General features: G+C 36.1%; 1 protein-coding gene across 3 annotated transcripts in view; it reads right to left on the reverse strand.

The window, feature by feature from the left end:
- Positions 1-5,235: 5,235 nt before the first annotated feature.
- MRPS9 (mitochondrial ribosomal protein S9) overlaps positions 5,236-22,092 on the reverse strand; it is a 37,121-nt gene continuing 20,264 nt past the window's right edge. For all 3 annotated transcript variants that reach the window (XM_063338917.1, XM_063338933.1, XM_063338926.1), the window contains exons 5-11: positions 21,906-21,985; positions 15,459-15,541; positions 12,689-12,764; positions 9,827-9,995; positions 7,861-7,969; positions 6,824-6,993; positions 5,236-5,440 (exon numbers count right to left, since the gene is read on the reverse strand). In XM_063338917.1, the coding sequence (XP_063194987.1) occupies positions 5,349-5,440; positions 6,824-6,993; positions 7,861-7,969; positions 9,827-9,995; positions 12,689-12,764; positions 15,459-15,541; positions 21,906-21,985 (779 nt within the window). In that variant the 3' untranslated portion in view covers positions 5,236-5,348. The remainder of the gene's footprint in view (positions 5,441-6,823; positions 6,994-7,860; positions 7,970-9,826; positions 9,996-12,688; positions 12,765-15,458; positions 15,542-21,905; positions 21,986-22,092) is intronic.

Raw genomic sequence — 22,092 nt, forward strand, 5'->3', positions numbered from 1 at the left:
CCAATTGTGAAAGGTGGTATAGAAGATAAAAGTCATAAGGTCCTTTACAAAGCCATGACCTCTTCTTCCTCTGTTATGCAACATATAACAATATTCTTACAATTTTATTGTTGACAAGTATCCATACCACTCTTGCTTTGCACAATATTTTCCTCTAAAACCTCTGTTACATTATATGAACACAAGTTGAAACAAAAGAAGAATCCCGTTGATATCTCCACCAGCTGAAAAGCGTTCCAGCTGCCACTGCCTATATGCGATCCAGCACTCGAGGCATAAGGTATATAAGGTCAAAGTTTTAGAGGCGCCACCAACCCAAATCCCGCAGGACTACTCTGGAACTTGGAAATAAGGACCGTACCAAGACACGCTGGAGTTTTTTGAATCATATCTCCCCTCGTACAATCATCTTTATCTTGGCATCATCATGTTTTATGAGAAACAGCAGTTACTAAGGGAAAGTGTAATAAGGCCAGCAGGAAGGTATCGAGGACCAGCCCCAAAACAGAGGAGAATTTGCCTTTGTTGATCTCAGAAGCATATAAGCACCTTCAGAAGGAAGTGTTAGTGTACCACCTTGTACCTCCTGCTAATCATCCATTAGTCTGAAATTGCTTTCATGATGTATGAGTCTGCCCAGGACCTGTGGCAAGCACACGCCACTCTGATCACATGGTTCATTATGTCAGTATTGTCAGCATCTGAATATGACATTTGTTGAAATGATGCAGAAACGGTCAGCACGCATCTTGAATGCCTTAGAGATTTAGTGTGTTGAAATAAAAACTTCCTCTGTGGAACACCCAAAGCTTTTTTCCTTCAAAACAAGCAAGTTCCCAGCTGAGCAGAGGAGCACCAACTACAGCTGACATGGCTGGTAACTAGGAGAGAAATGGCAGGCGGGATTGGAACTACCCACCGGAAAGACTTCAATATTCAGTTATTTAATACTGAAAACTAAGAGTGAAGGTGATTGCTGACGCAGCGGTTGAGGGTGGATGCTAAGCAATATGAGGACTAAACCCATTATTGCCCATTTGTTTGCGTATTTTATTCTTCTCCCACACTGTTCTGTTTACGTGGGCAGGTACACGGGCAGTGATTTGTGTTCACAGGTGTTTGCAGGACATTTAGTAAGCTACTACAACCGATCTCCACCAGGCACTAGCAGAGCATGAATAATACATTTGCTTCCAATTCCAGACCATGAATTCTTACCTATATTAAATATCACAGAATAGTGTGAAAATTAATTTCTACATACACCAGGATTTTATGAAACTGTACAGATAAAATGCAGTTTCAATAACCCAACCCCCTCCCCTCAGCCAAAAACAGTTTCTGGCATTTAATCTAAATAATTATACTTATTGGTTAGCATGAGATTGCTAAGGGTAGGTTTAGGTTGGACCTAAGGTAGAAATTCTTTCCTGTGAGGGTGGTGAGGCACTGGCACAGGCTGCCCAGGGAAGTTGTGGCTGCCCCATCCCTGGAAGTGTTCAAGGCCAGGCTGGATGGGGCCTTGAGCAGCCTGGTCTAGTGAAAGATTGGGGCAGAAGGATTGGACTAGATTATGTTTGAAGGTCCCTTCCAACACAAACCATGCTGTGATTCTGTGATTTTAACTTTGTGATGACTGGCCCAGTGTTACTGTACCATTTCCAAGCCTCACACATCAGCTGGCATCTCTTAGCATAACATTATAATATCAATTTGAAGGTATTACTTATACATTGAAATTAGATTGCTGAAAACTAGCATTCACTGACATTTATTATTTCTTACTAAAATTTGTTTCTCTTGTCAGGAGGAAAAAATCCCAGAAAGACAATCTGAATCTACCCTTTTGAAACCCTATACATTTATCTTCATGTTAATCTGTTGTTATAAAAATCACTACTTATAAAGTAGATTCATCATTTCTTTCCCAAGTTATCTACATACCACTTCTGAAAATAACTCCTTTCATTCGATTGCAAACTGCTCCATCTCGTGGTAACATAGCAGCATTAATACAAAGCAGGAACGTCCTCGCAGCTTTACCTCTGACTGACTGGTTTCCACACTAAAGAAATGTGACAATTACCAGAAATCGATGGATTGATGGCATGGATACATTCAATTTGTCTTAGAGAAAATTTTGGTATCTTAAAAGCAAAGCATCAATGTGGTGGAGAAAAAAAAAAAAAGAGAAGAAAAAAAAAAAAAGAAGAGCCTGGATGAATCGCGACACACATTGACCAGAAAGCATAGAAGGCTTATTTCTTTTTGCCTGCATTCAAAAAGTATTTTAAGGTTTAAAGTATAAGCACCTGTCACACTCATGACACTTTGCTGAAATCTTGTTGGCAAGGTAAGTCGGTCCACATTGCGAGTGGTTCAAAATGGAGACCTGAGAAGCCTGGCTCGGGCACAGGAGGTAGGTGTTCACGGCTGCTTCTTTCGATACCCTTGGAAGTGTAAGGCAACGAGAGGAATGGGAAGTTAAACCAGATTGTTCAAACTGATAAACTGATCCTACTACTACTGTGCTGCTGTCACAAACCAAAATTAACAACCCCCATGAAATTTGCTTATTTGGTTCTCCCATAAGATACTTCAGTTCTGATGAATCTATAAAAATGAGTGGAAAAAAATGGTAGTCTCACCTTTTGATCAGCTTTAACACAACAGAAATAGTCCTTCTTCATAGAATTATTTCATCACTTAACTCCTAAACGTTGACATGTATTGCAGATGACTGAGAGGAACTTCATACAAGTGAAAAAAATGCAGAAAACGTGCAATTCTGGGGTTTTTTTTTCTTTTCAAAAGAAAATTTCTTTGCCTCAGTTTCAGAATTAGTTGGAAGCCTGAGCAAGTAGCTATGAAGCAAGTGACCAGGTCACACAGCATTAACTAGTATTTCTAGGGACTTCCCTAAAAAGTTGTGATAAATTCTAAAACTTTGCCCTATGACAATTTTTGATGGGTCTAAACACCAAAGGCACATACTTTTTTGGAAGGTAAAATATTAAGAAATCCTTTAAAACATGATAAAAGACTTTGTATGTTTTAAGTGCTGATATGCTGTTGGACTCTTAAAGCTTTATTGCCTAATAATGAGGTAGGAAAATTAATATTGTCAAACTGATCAATTTTAATTTGTCTTAAGATAAAAATTCTACTCTTTAGTGTTCTCCTGTATCTTCTTCAGCTAACACCTTCATTTAAGTCCATGTGCTTATGTACCTTTGCTATGTTAGCATGTCAAAAGAATCCTTAGGTACCTGTCCCAGCACGGATATTTACCAAATGCTTTTATTACAAGTCACAGCTTTTACTGAAACATGATATAGAGTTATTTCGCTACAGAGAAACGACTCAGAGTTAAATTAGCAGAAATGCTAATTAAGCCTTTTTGTATTTGCCTTAGTGTAAAACATGTCTCATGTAACCCTCATGTGTTTTTCAAAGAGTTACATGAATTGCCTCAGCTGTTGAATTCAACTTAACAAGTCATAGAATCATTTAGGTTGGAAAAGACCCTTACGATCATCAAGTCCAACCATCAACCTAACACTGCCAGGTCCACCACTAAACCATGTCCCTAAGCACCACCTCTACCCGTCTTTTAAAAATCCCCAGGGATGGTGCCTCAACCACTTCCCTGGGCAGCCTGTTCCAATGCTTGACAACCCCTTCAGTGAAGAAATTTTTCCTAATATCCATCCTAAACCTCCCCTGGTGCAACTTGAGGACGTTTCCTCTTGTCCTATCACTTGTTACTGGGGAGAAGAGACCGACCCCCACCTTGCTACAGCCTCCTTTCAGGTTGTAGAGTCACATATTTTGATTGAAACAAATTACCTTAGCAAAGAGGAATCCTGTCCACGTTTACTGAGTATTCTCAGGAAATAAGAGTTAAAAAAGCACAGAGCGGCTTTGGGGAGTAAGGAATCAGAAACACACCAGTCAAGGATGCACACTCAGTTTCTGACCTCTGTTTTACTCAGTTCAAGAAGGCTATTTACTTGCTGCCCCCTCTTGAATGGTGCTCAGGAAAATAATGACCCATACAGATCACTCATAGTTGTTTATCACCTGTGGTGACCTGCTTTTGTTACCTCTGAGGTGTAATATTTTTTGTATAACCTACAACAAATAAGAAGCAAGGCAGGTACTCCAGCACTTAGAAAATCTGGCTGGGGAGGAAGAATTCCAAGTACTGAAGTCTTCTAAATTAAAATAAAGTTGGAAGGTGCCCTGTTGTTTATGCTACTGAGTTGAAATGAATTTTTTTCTGCTTTCTTCTGGTGAGATGAACCTTATACTCCTTTTTGATGCTAGCCCAGTTCCTATGGGAAAACTGAAGGATATGCTCTTCCTTGGAAGCTCTGTGTGTTTGACCTCTGTCCCAGGAAGGAAGCTGGCAATAAACCAAAACCTCGCGCTTTTGGATGAGTGCTGTAACTACTCATCTATTTTGGAAGGCTATAATTATAGACAGAAGGTGGGCAGCACTGTCATCACCTCCTGCTTCTGATTTTAAAAAAGAAAGTTATGACTGTATTTGGCAAAGAGTCCAATGCTATCTTTGTGCATTAGCCATATTTGGAACACGCCTCCTTGATCAGGCCCCTTGAGATTTAAGGGGTGGGGAAAGAATATTCTAAAAGATTAGCTTCAGCCTAATCCCTTCAGCTCTTTCTGCATTTGGGGGAAGAAGAGAAAAACTGACTCCTCCAGAGGGTGATTCAGAGCACCTAAATTTAGGTACTTGCTCTGATTCACTCCCTACTTAACCTAGGGAGGCATCCTGGAGACAACTGATTCCACAGGCAAAGGTTATCCTCTGTGACTGTTCCTCCTTCAACATCCCCTCAATTGTCAGTACCATTCTCACTAGTTTCTCAGCTCCACCATAGCTTAGGTGGGAAGTTGTCACTTATCCTTCAGTACCTGTGAGGCAGAAAGGAAGGCACATCAAAGTTGTCCGAATACCTGGTTAGGAGCTGCCTAATTCCAGAATTTAGACAGTCAAGTCACTAAACAAACAGACTGATTTTTAGAAGTTATAACCCACCAATAGTTTCATAAATCGCTATTGACTTCAGTGAAGCTAAGATGCAAAGCTGGCACTCAAGCTACTATTTTAGATGTAGCGTTTAGGCAAATCACACCACAATTTTCCACAATTTTAAATAAATTTAAAGAAAGTTAGTTGTTGCTTTTCAAACAGAGAAAACATAGTAGTTGTAATGGAAAAAAATCTTTATTACTAAATGTATTTATACAACAGTTTTAAATCATATATCAGTATGTTTGGAAATTCTGGTAGCACTATGTCATTCTTTAAATACTCAAATTTATCGCTTTTTCCAGGTGAATTTCCGTCTGGCTCCCTCTTGACCAGGCTTTTTTCGTTCCTTCACACGTGGGTCAGTTGTTAGTAGTCCAGCTACAAAACACATAAAAGCACCCATTTGTTTACTGTTATTAGTTAATATTATAGATATACTACATGTGGGGGATTCAAGGCAGCCAATAACTTTGCATACGAATTGTAACATCTAGAAGGATATGGGTTCAGTATAAAACACACTAACAGGAATTTCATCAGATCCTCTAACATTTTAACTTTTCTTCAGTATCTGAACTGTCTTCACATTTTACTTCACAAACCACTAAAAAAATCCCACACTGTTTTATATCTATATTGCTTAAGCCTTTAGAGCATCAGTCTCTAAATGTTTGATCATGCAGTCCTATCAGTACAATATTTCTGAGTGTGCACCCCCAGTATATGTGTATTTACTCATTTATAAGTTATATACACTACTGAAATTCTAAGATTTTCTTCCTGCACCACAATGGATCATCTTGCGCAACACTGGGGTCCACACACCCTGCTTTGGAGACCACTGCTTTAAAGTGCACTTAGTGTTTCCAAAATATATTTGGCAATGTCCAAAACAAGTCGAGAATTATGCTCATCTCATTACAGACACCCAATTCATTACCATGTCAGTTTACAGGGGTATTCCTAGCAGTCATACTTGTCAGTACTAAAAAGCTATAATCAAAGAAACTTGTTGCAAAAATACTAGCATAAAGATAGTTTTACTTCCATGGATGATAACAGAGTGAAAAAATCAAAGCTGTTTTATGAGTAATACACGTAGGTATTCTCCCTACTAGTCCAGAAAGAGCATAGTTCACTGTTGATAATTCTATATTTGCTGAAACAGTATGGCATCTAATCACTGAGAAGCATCAAATACTGCCGTTATCGAAATAAGCTCCATCATATTGAAGTAACTTGTAAACTCTAAATAAAGCAAGAGCGGAAAGAAGCTCCTTCAGTTTGGCTAGTTGCGTGTAATATGTTTATGCTCATTACTATCCCTTCAAAGCTAACCCTCTAGTGTTTATGCTCAAGAATAAAACTTTTCTAAACATGAACAAGATGCGACTAACCAAAAGTAAAACAAAATACAATCTTAGTACCTGACTAATGCCTGATCCAGATTTATTTGTTAATGAATACACATTCGTGTTTTGAGATTCTATGTTCAGGCAACATAAGCTGGTTAATAGACATACGAGAAGTCACGAATGGATGGAAAAATGCTCAAGAAGTCATGCAAAGGGTAGAGAAAGGATGCTAGTAAACAAGTGAAAACAATTTATAAATAAATGCGGATCCCTTTCATACGATATACAAGGTTTCACTGGGATTATTTACTCAAATTTGCACTATCTGATCCTTAATGATCCCTGTATTAATTTTGTTAACTACCAGAAATACATTAAGAAACATTGAAATAGTATCAATTCCTACCTTGTCTCATGAATTCCACCTCCTTTTCTGTCACAAAACTCCTTAAAGCTTTTGCAGAGGCTAAACGTATTGCTCCAGCCTGTGAGGATCTTCCTCCACCAGAGACTGTGCAAATCATATCATGTTTTCCAACTCTGTCAAGAAACTGGAAAGGGAACAACAACTGTTCTCTAAAAACAAAAAATAATAATAATAATGAAATATATTCATGTATATAAAGTTACATGCTATGTACATTTCTTACCATAGTATATACAAAAACATAGTTAACTTTCAGGCAGAGATCCAGAAAGGCAATCATATCTCTAATTTCCTACAGGTATCAACAGGAAATTAGCAGGTAGGAGCGTGTTCCAACTGCCAATGGTAAGTATTTTAAGTTCAGTTTTACAATTAGTTTTGTTTCACTAATTATCTATAGATGCCAAGATGTCAGCTCTGGGTATTAAAACTGAGCAATCTCTCTCTCGATTCTTGAGGTCAGAAACCACAATATAAAATAAAAATCACATAAGGGGTAGAAACCTCATCAGCCTTCTAAGAAGTCTTCTCTATAACAGACTGTGCACATCCTCCAAAATCTGAAGCTTTACATGAAGCGTCTCACCTTATTTGCTTCCGCTATGTTACTTGTATGCCAGAGTAGTTAGACATGCATGCAATCTGCAAGATCTGCAAGATCTCTCAGGAAACATTTAAAGATACTATTTCTTATTTACTTATTTTTAGAATAAACTGCAAACCCTTTCTAAGGGACCAAAATTTGAACTATCCAAATGGTCCGTCCTCTTGGTTTTTGCATCCCTTCAGAAAGGGACAGACAAGAAATACAGAGCAAGTCTCACCTATCAGTTTCTTGTGCTACTGACTCCTGAAAACTAGGAGGAAAAGCAAGACCAATTTTCATAAAACAGACACAGCAAAAAGAACATAGCATCAACTCTGTGGAACACAGCACCAAAATATAATTGCATAGCATGACTTTTGCTGGAATAATTTAAGTACAGTAAGAATACGGCATTTCGTAGTGCTCTCACCTGTCCTGCAGCACTGGGAAGTAATGTAAAATGTCTATTCCATTCACTGTAATTTTCCCAGTCCCATTGTCATAAACTCTTGCAGTAGCTTTTGCGGTTTTTCTTATACCTTAAAGGAATTAAACCCAATCTGTTATGAGGCTTCAATATTCTACAGAACTTCAAGTGCCCAATAAGTTAAGCAAATCTGAACACTTTCACATATTACCAGCTGTTTCTTTTTGGAGGCTGAGGTAACAAAAAAAAAATAATTAAGAGAATAGAATAAATACAAACAATGAACAGCCAGCTTTCAGTATATTTTCATCAGCGTCTATTAAGAGAGGGGGAAGTGTGTGTTGGGAGGAGGTAGAGGTAACAGTCTACCTTCCATAACTTCAGTGGATCAGGACACTTTCTTGATCTGCTGATGTCACAGTACACAAAAATAAACAGTTTGTTGAACACCTACGTTTACCGTAAGTACAATTTCTAGTAATATTACAATACTTTATAAAATCATACAACGGTATAGAAGTTTAAGAATATTCACATGGAAAAGGTTAACGCTTTAATGACACTGGTATAAACAATGCCTATGCATCATTTAGCCTAATTTCCTCAGAAATTACTGCTTACAGTTAGTTCTCTCTAAGGCCATTAGCTTCAAGTTAAACAGCTTCAAGTTAAACAGCTTCAAGTTAAACAGCTTCAAGTTAAACAGCTTCAAGTTAAACCATGACAAACTCTCTATGCTAAAGCCTAAGATCAGTCTTCTGTAGCACAAAGGATGCAATCATTCTGATAAAGGAATTATCAGAATTAGACATTTTTCTTAATTTAGGGGGTGAAGGGACACAAATAAGACTGTTCGTGAATTTACAAAGTCTTATGGCTTTTCTTAAATAACATGGGTTGCATGTTTATCAAACTTCAGTAACTACTCTTCTGAAGACACTATTGAAAACCTGTGTGGATTAAATCCCAGATTGGCAGTCTCACATCTCCTTGTTGTCACATCATCTTGAAGCCAACCCGGCTAGAACAGATCTCTCTAGCCATTTTGCCCCTCAAATGCTCTGCAACTTTTGTTCTTGTTATCTGCTGCCTGCTGCTTAAGATTACACATCATCTCTGACTAAGATTCCTCTTAAATGTACAGCATAGATACAAAGCGTGTGCACGCACATTTGTCCAGAAAGTCAGACTTTCCTATACATGTTGTTGCTACATTATTTTTTCTAGGCAATCAGTCATATCGTATATTATTATCGTTCTTCCACTATGTGTCCCTCCACTGAAAATGCAAGCAGCTTGTGTTTAGAAGATACAGAGACCTCCGTGTCTTTTTTCTAACGTCCCCTCTGTCTCAGTACCAATGACTGATTCCCATCTCTGTCCCATAATGCTAGCTGTGGTTTGTCCACTTGTTTAAACATTTTGCAATTTTCTCTTTGCATTTTCCTAGACTGTTTGCAAATATCCAAATGCCTTGCTATTTATTCTTTGCATCTTCGAAGTTCTCCTTTGCTGGACTGCCTACAAAAGTCATGATAAAGGTTACTTAGTGGTCTAAGCATGCCATTAAGCAACAACACTGTTACATCCATGGAATTCTCCACATGCGTTTGTGCTCCCCAAGTCCCCTGCCCTTTACGTTGAACAGTCAACTCTTGCCAGCAGTGAAAGTCCTTTTGTATCCTACAACGCGTAGCACAACAGGGTCCTCTCTACAGAGGTACTACTGTAGAGAAATACAGATAAAAACTAACAGTTGATAGACTCTATGCCAAAAACCTTCCACTTCATTACCAGGCCACACCATAACTTAGTATGCTATAACATAGTTAGCAGTTATATATGCAATATAGACATAAGCATATAAAATGAAGTAGCGACACATTCATCAGTGTTGTACATACTATAAAGAAAGTAGTGTGAAGAGGAAAACATTCTGCATCATTACCAACCAACTTGAAATTATTACCTTCACCGGTGCTGAAGGCCACTCCTCGCTCATCATACTTTAAGGGCTCAATAACTACCTTTTGTAACTGCGCAGGAACTTCTTTGGTAAACTTCTGTATATACTTCTCCTCCATGTCACCACATGGCAACGTCATCAGTTTTTGTAAGAGTTGAATAAATCTCAAATACTGTAGACAACAAGACTTCATTAAAGGATGCAAGTGTAATTGCATTTGCTAAAACTTTCTATTTTTATATAATTGATCTTTCCTGCTTCACTTTTATTGATGATTTCTGACAAGATGACACTTTTGCACCTACATGCTGATTTAAGAACAGCATGCAGATGCATCATTTTCTGTGTGACTAAAGATACCTAGTTCTTTCTTCAGGCAACAATGAAACTTTAATTCAAAGCATAACCAACCACTTTGTAATAAAGGATTATTGTATGGGAATGAAGTTCATGACACTTTTTAAAAGAAAACATTGGGGGGGGGGTGTCGTCATTCTTTTATTATTGTTTTATTAAAATGAAAAAAGGAGAAGATTTTCACCTTATTTTCAGTAAGTCAGCATGTTCATTGACTTGGAAATAATTTTATTTCACTAAACTGAACCTCTTAAATGATTATATTTCATAATATATACAGGAAATACCTATCTATCTATCTTTGGTTGTTCAAGCTGAGTTACTTTAATGTTTATGATTTCCTTTAAAACCGAACAATCAAGCTATTTAAAAATTCAAGAGATACTTGACTTAAAGGGCAACCTCTCGAAATAAATTATCCTTTGCTACTGTGTGGTTCTCCTTCCCCCTTACACCCCTTCCAAAGTTCTTCAACATGTGATTAAAGAGTAAACACCACTGTGTTAACCCATTTGTGCTAAAAGCTGGGATGTCCTGTTATGAAGTGCTACTGGCAGGAGCACTAGACAACTGGTCCCTGGATATAAAGGCATGGTATCATCTAAAATGGATTTTTCATATAGATATCATAAAATTCTTTTTGGAGTTTTCTTTACTTACAAGCTGCTATTAAAAGTATTTTTTCTTCTCTCTGTTACCAGAGTCTTCTGCACAAAATTAATACTTTTCTTGTAACCTAGCAATAGCCCCTGGAACTCTGACATCACTTAGAAAGCTACTTCTGTCTAACGCTATGACACAGACATGTGATAAATCCTTCAAAGAGCAGAAATATAAAAATACAAAAGTTTAAAAATTATAGAGGCTATAGAGGAAGAAAGCTTTCAACAGTTTCCACTTGCAGAGCACAAAGGAAAAAAAAAAAATCAATAATTCTGGTTCTGTTTAATAATGCAAACACCACAGAAAATTTTGTTGCGATGGCAAAATAGAAGAATTTGAAGCAGGTAAGACTGCATGGTAGCTCATATCGAGACATTTCAAATACATTTAAATAATATTTGTTCCTACAGGCTGAGGCTTCGTGGTTTTACATGTGAGAGGCCAGTATGTAAAAGGTTTTGAGGTCCAGTTGTGAGGGGTTTTTTTTAGCTTATTGCAGTCTATTTTTACAGATGCAGAGTGTACAAAAAACAAGCAGTGAAGAACACCAAACTGCTTGGTTGTACAACTAGTCCAGTTCCTGGCAATCGAGGAAAGACAGCTATTCCAAACTCAGCTTCTGAAAACACTGAAGTAACAACTGCTCTTACTGCGAGCAAGATAGAGGAAGTCTCCTGGGTATACCAGGATGGAGAATTTACAGCAGTGATTTCTAACTTATGCTTATAGACCACAGTCTGCTCGAGACCCTTTCACATCACCCATAGACAAGGAAGCCATCACACGTTACCGTTCTGGATGACAAGTGAGCATAGGGCATGTTTGCTGCTGCTACGCTATTTTTGTAATTATACTGTCCACAGGACAGAAGAGATTGAAGAGCACCGTTTCTACGTGAGAAAATACTTGGGACACTCAGAAAATAGTGTTATATTCTCTGGTATATATTCAAGCTTAAACTTCCAAAAGAAAACTGAAGCTGGCCACATAGACTGAACCTCCTGTTACAAAATCTAATGCTATTTAGGGGACTGTAGGAAAAAGCTCCGAGTGAGAAAAAAAGTGTATAACTACCAGGATGAACAGCCTTATTCCCAGAGATGCGTGTAAAGGATTCCAAATCTAGACAGTGATATAGTTTGCAGATACTGGGGAAACTGCAAACCCCTCCTCTTTCCCACCATATTCACATCAAGGAGAATATAACAAAAGATACTTGTATCAGACCACAGATCTATATAGCTTTGTATCTTGTTTCTGGTATTTGATTCTGTATCCAATCACTACAAAAAAGGACTCCTTATTTCTGATCAGCCTTCTCTGTGATTTTTCTAGCATTATCATGTCCTTCCTAGTAAATCAGAAACTGTGCAGGTTTACCATTACAGAAATCCATTGTGTTTCCTGTCTTGAATATTTACCCCTTCTCTACAATAAGCAACTGAGGTTCTACCCCTGTCCGTTTTTCATCTCTAACTAGAATAAACAACTATTTATTTCTATTATAAAGTGTTACTATACTCCATTCCTGACTACATAATTAGATAACAAGAAACAAGTGCTCCAAGGCCTCACAATGTTACCAGGAGAAACTAAACTATGTTAGTAACAATAAAAAACCCTTAATAGTTCTGTACTTGCTAGATAAAAAAAGCAAAACAAGGTACTTTTCAAAACAACACAGATGTGATAGTGCTGTGAGCATATATAGACTTTATGAGAAGGAAGAAAATTCTTTTGAAGAGCACCTGCTTCCACGTAGTACTTTTCAGTATCCAAAAATGCACCCAGGTCCATATTTTTGAAACACAAGCCTCCTTAAGATTAGAAAGATTAATTACTTACATCATTATCTGACAGTTTTTCTAACAACATTTCTTCCAATTCAATCTTAGTCAGCCATCTGCTGCCAGCCAGGTTTCTGTTTAAAATATCACACATATTCTCCCTTTAATTAACCATGCAATTAGAGTTACATCACAAAGGACCACACATACAGTCAGTCTTCGTTCAGAAATACATTTTCCATTATAAATGAATACAGATCACATTCCTACAGCAAACATGAGAAAGCCTACGTTGACTTTAAAACATCTTTTGAAAGGGATGGTAACTTCACGTATTGAATTAACCATGTGAAAATTATGAGTATCAGTTATGCATTATTCATATTATTGAAGTCCAAGATTAAGCAAGAGTAATATTGTAATAGTAAGCCATCTTCCCCGCAACTTAGGGCTTAGTTTTAAAAGCCTGCTACGAAAAGTTTGGTTTACAACCAGCAAAGAACAAAATCAAAAGCAAAACATTAAAATCCAGTTCTAAAGTAGCAGAATTTCATTTCCAGTCTTTACTTTTCTATCGATACAAAAAACTCCACTAGCAGTGAACATGGTCAAAGTACTAACGCAGCACCTGCGCAGCACAGAAACCGCACTGATGATAACAAACCCAGAGATTTTTAAGAAAACAGACTCATACGGAGATGTTAACACAAAGAAAAAACAATGCTTGAAGTAAATCTTTGTGAACCATGTATGATACGAAGTGACTAACAAAACAGAACGCCACCACAAACATACGTGCCAACACTACCAGGTAAACAAGGCAAGGCTGTAACTAGTTTCTTACCTCTTTAGGTTTTTTTTAGAAACAATCTTAATGAATGTTTTCAGCAGCATTAAAGAAGCTGTGATTCAGAAAAGCACTCCTCCTGAAGGTGATTTTAAGTAGTACTTCTTCTTAAGTATGTATTTTAATGCTTTTCTGAGTCAGGGCACGAGAAACATTTATTTAGAAACAATGCTGGTTTTAACAGTAATTTTAAAAAAGCTTCCAACCCTGACAGACTCAAGTATATACTTACATTCATATATTGCTACTTCCAGCGAAGTCAATGAAATTTTTTACATGTGAAAAACTATAAACATAACTGTTCGAGATCACGTCCTAACCCTACAGTTAATATTACAGAATGTGTCCACAATAGATTATTTTCTGGAAAAAACAAACAAACAAAAAAACCCAAACCAAAACAAAAAAAAAAACCACCCCAGCCCTTCCCACCCACCCTCTACCCACACTTTGGAGATAAATTATCCAGTCTAATCTCAGAGGAAGTACAATATCCAGTGTGGAAAATAAGTCTCAAAATCCTTTAAATTCTCTGAGCTTTTACAAACCTAACAGGGAAAAAAACCTTTCAACTCTGACTAGCTTTGGGTCATTTTTCACATCAGTAAATCCACTGGCTGAGCTCTGTAAGGAGTCAGGTTATTTTTCAGCAGCGTACACCAAGAGACTGAATTCATTTGTTCTCTTGTCCGCTCAGAAGCTAACGCAAATCTATGATAAAACATTCCGTGGGTCATAGGACACTATTTATATCATGAAGAAACATGAACTTCTGTTATTTAAGAAATTGAAATAATCTCTGCAAATTAATCCTTTCTCTTCCTAACATAAATAACAAATGGCTGTAATTAAGAAATGACAAACCAACATGATGTGCAACTGGAACACCACATAAATCTGGCTAGAAAATACGTAACAAGAACAAAGATAAAAACAACTTGGACAGTGAAAAAGTAACTATACAGAAAACCAGTAAATGCCAAAATCAAAACTTCCTAGCTGTATCCATTTCTTTTAAAGACTTGCTTAATTTAATATTCTAATACATCATAAAATCGTTGCAAAAAATCTCAAAATAGAAAAATCAAGAATACAGCCTAAGAGAACCAAACAGTTCTTAAAGCATATACCCATTTCAAAGACAATCCTGACTGTATGCACAAAAAAAGTAACTGTAGCATCTTCCCTGGATTCTTCTGGTTGACATGTATTTTTTCTGTCCAGTAGCTAACTAGCTGATGAGTTTGCCATGCATACCCAGAGAAGTTAGAGGAAAAAGAGAAACTAAACTGAATTAATAATAATGGTGATATTTAAACAAAACCAACCAAATAGACTTGTCTAAAATTACTAGAGCTTTTAACAATTTAGCTGTTCAAAGCCATTGGAAGGAAAAAAAAAAAGTGAAATTAAGTACTTTGATACTCTTCAAGTTAAATATTGGTAAGTAAAAATATTTAAGATCTGTAATTAATGGAAGACTATTAAGGAGCTCAGCTTTAGGCCTTAGGATTTTTTTCAACAAATAAACAATTTATTTGGTATTTTAAAAGGCCCTGTATTCTTTTAAAGAGTTTACCTCCTTTTTCAAAAACCTTTAATAAAGAAATACTTAGAAGACTTCATATAAAGACACATAGAGTCCTGGATATTCTCTACTTATTTTCAAATCACACTTCAGAATTTTTATATAGGAGAAAATATTGAAAAGAGCCGCAAGAGATTAAAGAGCAAGAGAAATAGGTGGAGTTTCCCTATTTTAGCAGTGAAAAGAGAATACTCCACATATAGATACTGCAGGTAAGACTTTTCAACCTGAAATTACCATACAAATATTAGACAAGGAATAGGGAAAAAGTCTGAAATGTGTTTGTGGAATAAAAGGCAGGTAGAGTGGGGAACTACAAGAACTGCAAAACCAACATACTGAAGCATTTTTAAGAAAATTAGTTAATAATATTCATTCCAACTGCAAGCTTACCTTTTTTCCTTCTGAGGAGGAAGGTCTTGAGCTGACAGCTGGTCTTGATATTTCTGAACACTTAGCAATTTTTCATATGTTTCCTAAAGTGCATAGGGAAAAAGTATTTAAATGCATTTGTCCATTTAACATTTAAACTTTATTTAAAACACATGTTTATGTGGTTTTACTCTCTAAACACTTAAAAGGTAGAGGTCAGAAAAAAAGCAGAGCTCTGACTATTAATAAAAATATAGCAAGTTAAATCTAAACCAACAAACATTTAGTATATATAGTATTTTCATATGCAGTTCAAATTAATTAATTTTGAATTCTGCTATTTTTTGTCAACAGTGTTTGTTGCCTTCTTACATATGCTTGTAAGAAAAAAAATAATCCTCAACTGTATGCAGAAAGGCAACTACATTTGTATAATGGTTGTAACTCCAAAACACCGCACAATAATTTCATCAGTGCATCCACATTTTAGTTTGTCTTCCTCAAAATATTGACACTGTTTAAGATTGTAAATAATTTCATTTAGTTCTATTTTTTTACATCTAGAGTAACAATTTTATTGGTGGTCTGTATCAGTCAGAACTCCCTCTTACCTAGGCATGTGTATGGGGACACACATAAAGTTGACAGTTACCATAATCAAGAATTCCTGTTCTTTCAAATATTAGATACATTTACTCTGCATTTTCAGTATTTTTTTAAACAGTTTTCTCAAAATTCTTAGCTATGTCATTATTTTAAAACAATGCTGTTAACAGTGATTTACCACTTCAGAAAAACAAAAGGAAAAATATTCCAAGAAGTCACACTGAAAATATTACAGAAGAAACATGCTTTTAATAAAGTATTTTCAGGGTTGTTTTTTTTTAGTTCATAAACTTTTGGAGACTATCTGGTTCTAAAATATAACATCTAATACTCTGAATTACAACAGTGATTCAAATCACAAGTTAAATAGGAGTATTTGAAGAAATAATTATAAATGATATTGAAACAAAACCAGATTGTTGTACTACAACAAAGTACTTACATGCCAAATAATTTATTTCCGTTAACACGTGAAAATAGAAAGCTTATAAACACTTTCATATACCTTACTATAATGAGTTTTAGCAAATACTAGAAAGAGAACTACAGTGTAAGAATTAATGGGGACAAAGAACAATGGTTGGTTTGTTTTTTTCCTTTGTATTACATTAAAAAAACCCAAACAGTAAAAGAAGAAATGTGAGACAGCTCTGTGTTGTCAGAAATTAACCAATGAAATACTAGTTCTTAACTGGGATTTGCAACAGGATGCAATCAAATTTCTACAACCATCCACATTTTCAGAAAAACAAAACAAAAAAACCCTTGCTTAGTTATAAACACCTACTGTTCAAGCTGATTTATTCACTAATATAAAAATACACCCGCACATATACTAAAAATATTTGTACTTAAAAGTGTATGAACTCAGAACAGATTGTTATCTGAGCCGCACTCAACGTGTTTAAATAGGGACAATTCACTGAAGTCTTTGATGCAGGTCATTGCTTACGTTTTTAAAAGCACAGTGGAACAAAAGTATTTTTGGAATAACTCCACAGGATAAAATCGCGAAGTACAAAAATTTCCACTTTTCTTTGAGACAACATACGAACTCATGTATTACAGCAGTATGCCTTTCAGTAATCATTTATTTTTGATAGAGATAATTGTATGAGATAGGAACTAAGACAATTTTTTAACTTAAAAAAAGTCTTTATCTTCAAACACAGGAAACAGCATATAAAAGAGCACCACAAATCATACTTTCAAATATTTCCAAACCTCACAAATATATCTGTAGATCTCCAAGATAACAAGATACGGTAGCACTACTTTGGGCAAGATTCCTGTCACATCAGTCTAATAATCTTAATGGTTCCATCCAGACCGGACTATTAGGCTGCAAAAATTATTGACTACACAGGAAAAGCACAGGCATCGTTTGGGTTAGAGGGCATGAGATGCCTCACACCGAACAATTTTTAGGCATTTGTAGTTAGACATGAAAAAGAATCAGTATGGAAGCTTCTGCACTGGACTGTCGAGGGAGGGAAGAGAAGAGGAAGGAGGATTGTGGTTGTCCCTCAGCTACCTGGGGAGAGTTCAGCTGAAACAGGTTTAGAGATTCCTGTGAGCTACACAAGTTTCTGCATCTGGAAGAAGTCAAATCAGTCACGAAGAAGATATTTTGGTGTTAATGATCAGAAGAGGTACTGGGTTAGTAGGTCTTATAAATGTGTATGGAAGTTTTTCATTTTACTGCTAGCCTCTCAGCTTACCTCTTGCCTTCGTAAGGCATACAGCATCACCCTTCTACCTGGCAAAAGCAGTCTCCAGTTTGCCTCCTCACCAATACCCATCATCTTCACCACACTCTGGCATTTACATTTATCTACTGGAATGCTCAAGAAAAAAAATACCCGAACCAGGAGCTCAATAAAAACACAACTATATTACAGTTCCTTAAAAAGGGCAGGGAGAGGGAATCACCGTTGTTACCTTAGGACAGACTGACTATAGTCAGAATTGTTTCTAAACAGTAATTGAAGAATTTTCAAGTAACATGACACAAGTTAAAGGTAGGTAGACTTAAGGATTTTGTCATCATATTTGGAAGCTACTGATGTACATAGGTAAATAAAATGAAGTGTGGGTTGCCACCCACCAGTTTTCAGCCTTAGAAATTCATTGTAACAACTACAAAGAAAGCTTTACAACAGCCGGAACAGTAAGATTTTCGTGAAGACCCTGCCTAGGTATTCCTAAAGAACACCAACACTCCACAGCCTGTTTAAGTTCTAAGAATGAAAATTATCTCTTAAAACTGCTCTGGTTAAATTACAGTAACCGTGTCCATTCATACAAAGAACGCTTACACAGGAGATGAAGTTAAACGACACCAAAAAGTAGTATTTTAAAATACTTCCAAATGTAGGAGAAACACTAAATATAATTTCCTGCATGCTTCTGGCAGTGAAAGTGGACTTGCATCTCCTATGAAATAAAATTTTGGGCTGAAATATTAAAAAAAAAAAAATTAATGCAAAGATTTAATCTCTGTATAGAGATGAAGTCAACAGACTAAAAGAACCACTCATATGTGAAGTAAAGTATGTGGATGAGCCTTTGCAAAATCAAGAGTCACATGTAATGCCCAATAATTTGTCTGACAAATCTTCACTCCCCAACAGCTAAAGAAAGCTTCTGAAGACACACTTGCTTTTTCAAAGCTGGCAGGTGAAGATTTTACTAATCACTTCAGGATTCAATAGTCCAATTCATGAATGTACACATCTGTGTGTCTTGTAAACTCAGCTATTACACAATCAAAATAGCTGATTTTACAAGATTGGCTACGTACTGAAACACTTCCACTTCTAATAGGGAGATCAAACTTCAGATTTCTAAAAGGATACTCTCTTAAAAAAAAAAAAAATTCTTATTTTACCCTGCATAAAAAATTTAGGGAAGAAATTAGCGGATGGAAACCTAGAAGGAGAGAATTTTTTTATGGGAAAAAAATAATTTTAACATTTTTGTTAAAATATGCTGCAGAGTCCACACTTTACATCACAGTTTGCATTTTTCTTTGCTTCTTATGTGGTTTTAACTACAGTATATACTTCAGCGTTTTTTAGGTTTTGTTGTTTTAAGAGTTAAAAGGCTCTATTGCTAGAGCATTTACCTCTGATCTACAACCTCTGGTATTTCTAAAAAAATTACAGGAAGCACAATTACATAAAATTACTATTTTGCTAGACCAAATGGTACGAAAAGACCATTTTGAATTGTTCTGCACATTACAAAAATATGATATTACTCTGAAAAACTTTTAAGTTAAATGATGATCAAATATACTATCAAGTATTTGTAAAATGATGTTTCATGCAATAAACATTCTTCTGTGTATCAGAAGAAAAATAAATTGTCCTTTTCCCTATTGCTAAACTTTATCCAACAGGCAGAACAAAGACAACAATGGAGTATAAAGCAATATCCTTTATGAAAGTTCATTTAATATTCAAGTCATAACAATATATAGATTGGCGGTTATAATAGATGTGAATATACACAGTTAAGCTTTATAGTGGACAACATTATTAGCATTAACAAAACAAATAATGCTGTGACCAGTTATATTAGTAGCAATTAATAAAATTCAAGTTCCACATGCGTCTATGTAGTAATTAATGGCATACAAGTTTCAGCTAAATACTATGTTTATCCGATTTCTTAGACTTAATGTAGCAATTTAAAAGACATCCTCAAATGGGATTGACTACTTACACTAGACTGTATTAACATACAACTCTTTTTTTCGTATCCAAATTAATTAGCTTTGAGACTTAAAAATACATTTTCTTAAATACACGTTAGTCTAATAAGAGGTTAAAACAATGTTGGGAATTTCATGCAGATTTCAGCTTTCATTTGGCTGACTAAAAAAACCAACCCTGTTAAACCTCACTTAGCGGATTTAGGTTTATAGAAGCCTATTTAATGAAAATATTCAGAAACAGTCAAAGAACACTCAAGTACACTATACTAATGAAAACGCATTTGTCAAACTGATTTGTTTGAAGGTGGTTGCCACACTGTTAGAAACAAGATGCACGCTATTCTTTTAGAGATTTCCAAGGCAAGCTTGCATAGTCTTTCTAACAGCTAGGAAGAGCTAAAAATAAACTTGTGCTCCTTGTAAAATTTGTAATTTCTTCATTATGATGGAATGCAACAACACATCTTGCCCTTGGGTTGCTCTGTTTCAGCCAAAACAAATGCAAATGGCTTGTCAGATGACAGCTGTTTGATAAGGCTCCTCTACAAGACCTGCATGCTTTACTTTTTTCCGTGAAACTTGGGATGAAAGGCAGAAGGCAGGAAGAGAATTAATGTAGCATACAGTCTAAAGGCAATGCTACAACCGTGATTAAGTAGAAAAGTTAAAAGGCACAGATTTTCCACAGCCTCGCTGCGTGCAACCCATCCGTGTAACAAGTTGACAGGCCTAGCGCGTCAGCTCCATCATCCTCTCCGACAGCTAAAACGCAGCATTGCATCCCTTTTCAGAGAAAATTTGCGTCTGCACCATGAAGCGTTGTACATTATTTCTTAGCACTGCAGGGGGCTCAAGTCCATATGGAACCTTCACAAATATTACCACAGATCAAACCAGCGGCGTTTCGAGGCAGATTTGACATACCTATTTAAATGAACAGCAGGGGTCCTCGGGCTGCCTCAGGCTGTGCAGGAGAAAACCTCTGTGGAAAGCCTATGCTGCAGCTCCATTACTCAGCAAAGACACACTCTACATTTATCATTCATTTCATTTCTGCCAGGGCAAGAAGCTCATTTGCCCAAGGTCAACAACAGGAAAAAAAAAAAAAAAAAAAAAAAAAAAAAAGAGGAGGGAGGGTGTTTTTTTATTCTCCCAAAGAAATAAATGTACCTGACAAGTAGGGATTTTGTCCTTTGGGTACGCAGAACTCAAATAAATATCAGATAATTCTAATAATAACACTACACTCAGTAAAGCTGTGCACCGAATTTGATAACATAAAATTTATTTTTTTTTGACAACAGACTAACCATGGAACTAACTTTTTAAGACTACCTAATGAGGAAACAAAATCTGACATGATTGCCCAATTAAATATTTCTGCATACATTATTAATGCTTTTGTCTTTAAGTAAATATAAAAAACATGCACATCTTTCTATAAATTCTTCTAAAGAGATAGACAATGCTTGCGCCATTGACGGTCATAGATATGAAATGTCTGTTCATAATCCATGTTAAGACTCAGGGTCTAGTGATGTTCTATTAGATACAGCTTTTTTCATCAAGGTAAACAGATGCAGATCCTTTACTCGTGGAACCATACTAATCAGAAAAAGCCTTAAGTTTGCATGAATGGAACAGTCTCAGAAAAATCAATTAAGCAGTTTAAATGCAAATTTTCTTCACACTAAATGTCAGCACAAATAACATTTCCTATAGCTTTACCCTTCAAGGGAAAAAAAAACCAAACTATTTTTTATTCTACAATGAATTTTCCCAGAACCAGCCATTTCTGTTGTATATGCATTCTCCACTACTAACCTGATGTTAACTAACCAGATACAGCCTACAAGAAAACATTCAGACTACTCAAACCCAGTCCACAGCCAAAATTGTAAAAGAAACCAAAAATTAAAGCAAGAACTGTTATGCAGCCTGTTCTCCTAAACATGACATAAAAATGCCCCTAATAATGGACAGTGTGACTTAAAAATATACATTGCATTTAGCTTCAGTGATGATATTATGGCCTACTGTGAAAACATGAGTAAACTCAGGAGTTCCTGATACACATCTATAGAATAACATGTACTTGGCTGAGAGCTGACATTGTTTGTTACAGATTATAACATACTTACATGCATTAATGAATAATATGACTGCTTGCCAGTATAAAAGAGAAAGTGAAATGGTCGGCCATCTTCTCCCCACTGGATTTCTAATGAAAAACAAGATTAGACAGGAAAACAATCTCCATCTGCAATTATAATCAAATATTTAATATAATATTTCTAAATATTGTTTAACATGAGGGAATCCCTCATG

The sequence above is a fragment of the Chroicocephalus ridibundus genome, chromosome 1, assembly GCF_963924245.1.
Source record: "Chroicocephalus ridibundus chromosome 1, bChrRid1.1, whole genome shotgun sequence".
Lineage (NCBI taxonomy): Eukaryota > Metazoa > Chordata > Aves > Charadriiformes > Laridae > Chroicocephalus > Chroicocephalus ridibundus.